General features: G+C 35.8%; 1 protein-coding gene across 1 annotated transcript; it reads right to left on the bottom strand.

The window, feature by feature from the left end:
* Positions 1-5,025: 5,025 nt before the first annotated feature.
* Positions 5,026-5,427, bottom strand: LOC135209850 (putative CENPB DNA-binding domain-containing protein 1). The gene has a single exon (XM_064242612.1). The coding sequence runs from the start codon at positions 5,425-5,427 to the stop codon at positions 5,026-5,028; it is 402 nt and encodes a 133-aa protein (XP_064098682.1).

The raw sequence follows: 5,427 nt of genomic DNA, 5'->3' as shown, positions 1-5,427 counted from the left end.
GTACTTGGCTATCTCGCTTTTTCCAATATTTTCCTTTGTGGCAAAAAACCTTTTATATATATATATATATATATATATATATATATATATATATATATATATATATATATATATATATATATATATATGTGGGAAGGAAGGATAAGGTTCAAATATTATTGAGATTCAGTATGCATGGCACAAAGAAAGCTATTCATAACCTGGAACCAGGTGTAGGATACGATAACATTTCTTCGAATCACCTGATGTTTGCAATGAGTTTCTCGCTATGTTATTTTTTTTTTATTTTGTCATTCCATTCATTGTTGCATTCGTTGAGTATATTGAGAGGTTGTAATTATTCCTGTTACTAAGGACAAGTTGGAGACATCCTCCATCTCAGATAATGACCGACCTGTTGATATTGTATTTTAGATAGAAATAAAACCGTCAACTATCTCTGAGCGACAGACAGCATGGTATTAGAGTTGGCTACTCCACTATACTCTGTTTTTTTTCATCTGTCCATCCGCCTGTGGTGGTCGCGCATGGTAACACTGCGACCCAGGCTTTAAATAGTTACGCTATGTCTAAGTTTTAGGCAAATAAAAGGATATCTGGGTGTACATTTGGAACTGAAAAGTGTTTTAATAATTTAATGTATGCGAATTACATCGTTAATATTCGAAATAGGATATTGTTATTAGTGGTGAATGTAAGCTGAATGTAAGTATCTAAAGCCCGGGACGCAGTGTTACCATGCGCAAACACCACAGGCGGGGTGGACAGATGGAAAAAAAAACCTGTGTTCTGTTTAAAAGAAACAATTCTGCACTTCAATAATGGTCATTCGATGGCTATGTTTGTTTTATTGATATTAGTGAAGCATTTGATTCAGATAATCATGATGTTCTTAAGGAAAAAATGAGTAGATTATGGGGCTCCCGCCCGTGTTTATGTCAATTCAGTTCATTTTTGGTACAGTAATCAAGTGGTTAATGTGAAATTATAGGTCTAGTGTCTAAAATGAATGGAAAATAAAAAACGGAGTACGACAGGGAGAAATTTTATCAAGTCTCTCTTCTGGAATTTACATTGATACGTTCCTAAGGAATATTAGTGAACTGAAGGTTGATTTTGTCGATTGAGTATTTTAGTTCAAATATCACTGCATAAGCTGTGGTGTTGTGTTGCTGCCCTTCCCCCTCCCCCCTCCCCCCAAAGCAATTGGTCTGCAAAAATTGATAGATTGCCGCTTGTGAGGAAGCTTTTAATACTTTTAATATAGAATTAAATTTTCATCAGGTAAAGACAAAGTGCGTGGTTTTCAATATCAACTCGAAAAGTGAAAATATTGAGCATTTTAAAACAGGTGTTGATGATAATGAGTACATAAAATCGTTTAAGTACTTGGGGTTATGTTATAACGCGCAATTTGAATTATGATGACGACATAATTCGGACAAGAAGTAAATTTTTGCCGACCGAGTTCAACTTGATGTTGAGGAAACTATTTTGCAAACAATGAGGTGAAGAGGTGTTCTGTTGAAACGGTTCTGTCTGTAGATGTTTGGGTGTGAAATGTGGTTGGTTGGTTCTTACCTTAGGAAACTTGTATAAAAGTTTGGTGTTGGCTACCATAAGGCTAGATTTTAAACCTCTCATATCATGAGAGCAACCATTATGCTATCAAGAGCCACAGATTTTAACTTTCAACATTTCATAAAGCAGCCTATGATATTGTCAGCCTTACAGCTGTTTAAGCAACCCATGTGATTATATGAAAAGATTTTATGCTTTTCCACATATCCTCAGTTTTCATTAAAAAAAATTTTTATGACATAGATTCGTTATTATATATGATAAAGATGCTATTTTAACCAAAGTTTGTATTGTTCAAAATAATGAGAAGCAGATGAGGGAATTTTATGTACTTAGTTTATCTGTAGTTATGTTTTGTATTATTTCATAGATTGTGTTGCCTTTCATGGTTTTTATGTTTCCTTATGACCTTGTATCTAAATATGTATCTGAGATATGAAATAAAGATGAACTGAACTGAACTGAACTATTTAGAAAAACGTTGTTGTCAATATATCTTTCATACTTAATCCTATCTTTTTAAGTGCTTTTTAAACCACTGAAACATCCATCTATTTAGAAAAAGCTGTTGTCAATATACTTTCCATAACTAATCCTATACTTTAAGTGTTCCTTAAATCACTGAACTTGCCATTCTATTTAGAAAAAGTTGTCGTCAACTATACTTTCCACAACTACGTATCCCTTAAGTGTTTTTCTTTAAATCACTGAACATCCATCTATTTAGAAAAGTTGTCGTCATATACTTTCCACAACTAATCGTATCCCTTAAGTGTTTCTTTAAAAATCCACTGAACATCCATCTATTTAGAAAAAGTTGTCGTCAATCTACTTTCCACACTAATCCTTAATCCCATAAGTGTTCCTTAAATCACTGAACAATCATCTGTTAAGAAAAAGTTGCTTTGTCATGACTTTTTGATGACAAGAACATTAACACATTCTTACCTGGTTATTTTTGGGTCTCTTCAGCATAATAAACTTTTAAAAGAATAGCAATGAGTCTCAGGTAATCACTGTAATGAGTTTTAGAAATAGCAGTCATTACATAAAAGAAATATTCTTCTTCACCACAAGCAAACCAGTTCAGGAGAGTCTTTCTGAGAGAGAGAGAGAGAGAGATGACTGGAGAGAGAGACGAGAGAGAGAAGAGAGCAGAGAGAGAGAGAGAGAGAGAATGGACGGATAATAATTAAAATATGAAAAGAAAACCTGAAAAGTGAGAGAGATGGACAGATTATAGAATATATATATATATATATATATATATATATATATATATATATATATAATATATATATATATAATATATATAATATATATATATATATATATATATATGTATATGTATATATATATCTATATATATATATATATATATATATATATATATATATATATATATATATATATATATATATATATACAGGCAGTCCCCAGGTTACGACGGGGGTTCCGTTCTTAAGACGCGTCGTAACCGAAAATCGTCGTATGCCAGAACGACGTCCAAAAAATGTCTTAACCTGTTAAGCGTCACCCACGTAATAATACGTTTACCGCGATCTACTTGGTAGCACCTTCAACGGGATATTACGTTCAAGACTTTAAACTGTGCTTGTCAAGCCGTCAGCCCCGTAATAATACGTTTACCTCGTATAGAAAGTGTAGGAACATTCATTTGGTAACACTCTCCAGCACACGGGAAACTTATTTCCAGCCTGGCAAACTCTTTCCTGGTGGTCGCTTATGCTAGAAAACTGCCTGTCCCTGTTGGTTTTCTTTCAATACGCTTCGGACGTTTATCGAGACAAATTGATTTCGCATCTTTCACAATGAATGTCCCAAAGAGGAGGCGTATTTCTTCAGGTGAGATCAATCAAATACTAGATGAGGAGTTCTGATATTGATAACCTATTTGATGATGAGAGGCTCTAGTTCTGAATCCTCCAGTGATGATACAAACTTTTCTTCAATAGCGGGAGTGAAGATGACTTTTCTTTGCCGAGTGACTGGACTCAGAGAGAGAGAGAGAGAGAGAGAGAGAGAGAGACGAGAGAGAGAGAGAGAGAGAGAGAGAATTTCCCACACTTAATTACAGTATGAATAATAAGCAAAAAAATCAATATTAACTTTGAAAAACTATCATCAGTGCTATGATCGCTGATTACAAAAAAAGTGTGACGGTACGTTAGCAGCGAGCTCATCCGGGGCGGACGCTTAACAGGTTAAACTAATAAAAATTTTTTTAAAGTTATAAAAACCTTACTTGTAATCCTTTGGTTACACTACATGTAGTTTCCTTAAGTTCTATGTACAACCTGGAGTTATATTTTCATCAGAAAATGCTGGTTCTTGAAGGTAAAAACCTTATTGTAATCCTTAGGTTACAGTTACACTACATGTATAGTTTCCTGAAGTTTTATGTACAACCTGGAGTTATATTTTCATCAGAAAATGCTGGTTTTTGAAGGTAAAATCCTTATTGTAATCCTTTGGTTACACTACATGTATAGTTTCCTGAAGTTTGATGTACAACCTGGAGTTATATTTTCATCCAAAAATGGTGGTTCTGGAAGGTAAAAGTATACACAATTAGTACAAAATACTACACAAAGTCCTGAATGCAATATGTAAATTAGAGTATATCAAGAGTAAAAGAGTTAATGTATGTATAATTCCTTACTTTTAGTTTAAAGTTGTCGTGCTATGTAACTCTGGACAAAGTTTTATGTGGCCACATAGCCTATATCATTCAGGGGTTCTGGGATTCTGGAATGTACAAAAAATTATGTAAGTAAGTCCTCTATGCATAGTAAGTTACATACAGTATACCATACAGTGGTTTATAAGATATAACATGTATAAAACTTAGTTAATGTATGTATAATTCCTTACTTTTAGTTTAAAGTTGTCGTGCTAAAAGAGCACCTTAAAAGGCAGACCCTTCGAAGACATATACCGTTCCACTGCTGGAACGAAATGGTCATTGAACCAATCTTCGAAGGACCATCAAGGTAACCCAAGCCTTCTGTTAGACTTCCAAATCACAGGGAGTGACTCTTGAAAATGCCCTTGAAAGCCCTCGGATTCTCGGCCAAATACACCAGCAAGGGCTTAAGTTTTCAAATCGCCACTTGCATTGGCCCCAAACAGCAAAGTCAGTCGCTCCTTACCAGCTTTATGGCCAGGTGCTGACTTCTCCGCCTTGGAAAGGTATCGTACGGTTGGGCATTCTTCTTTTCCAAAATAAGCCAGTCTCATCTACATTAAAACTTGGTCAGCCGTGTAACCACCATCCTTAATTATTTCAGCCAAACCACTAGGAAAACTTTCTGCTGCTTTCGCTATCAGCACTAGCAGCTTCACCTTGCAGCTTCACATTATGCAATTTTGCACGAGCCTTAAAACGGTTAAAACCAACCTCTACTCGCGGAAAATTTACCACTAGCACTGCCTTCTACCAAATTTTTTCACTACTGCCTCATGCAGCTCTCTAGCCTTCTCCTGGATCACACTTAAGCTCACCGGAACACGTCGCTGGTTCTGGTCCTCCAGCCAGATCATCAGCAACTTCTCCATTTCCACAATGCTCTGGCTACATTGCTTCTCGTTGATCACCGTTGACTTCATCGGTGCAGCATCCTTAACGTGCTTGAGAATGCGTTCCTTATCCTTCACTATGGTTACCACCGTCGTCCTGCTCAGGCCCAAAGCATGACCTATCTCGGTGTTGGTCTCTCCCTTCTCAGACCGCTTAACGACGTCGTATTTTACCTCCATGGTGATGACCTTCCTTTTCTTGGATGAACTATCATCAGAGGAAGTACTCTGCCGTTTGGGAGCCAT

Source organism: Macrobrachium nipponense, chromosome 38, assembly GCF_015104395.2.
Source record: "Macrobrachium nipponense isolate FS-2020 chromosome 38, ASM1510439v2, whole genome shotgun sequence".
NCBI lineage: Eukaryota > Metazoa > Arthropoda > Malacostraca > Decapoda > Palaemonidae > Macrobrachium > Macrobrachium nipponense.
This window is presented reverse-complemented; position numbering and strand designations above follow the sequence as displayed.

What these genes read in the sequence shown, in the direction of transcription:
- LOC135209850 (XM_064242612.1), bottom strand. Translation starts at nt 5,427, where the DNA reads ATGGCTCCCAAACGGCAGAGTACTTCCTCTGATGATAGTTCATCCAAG.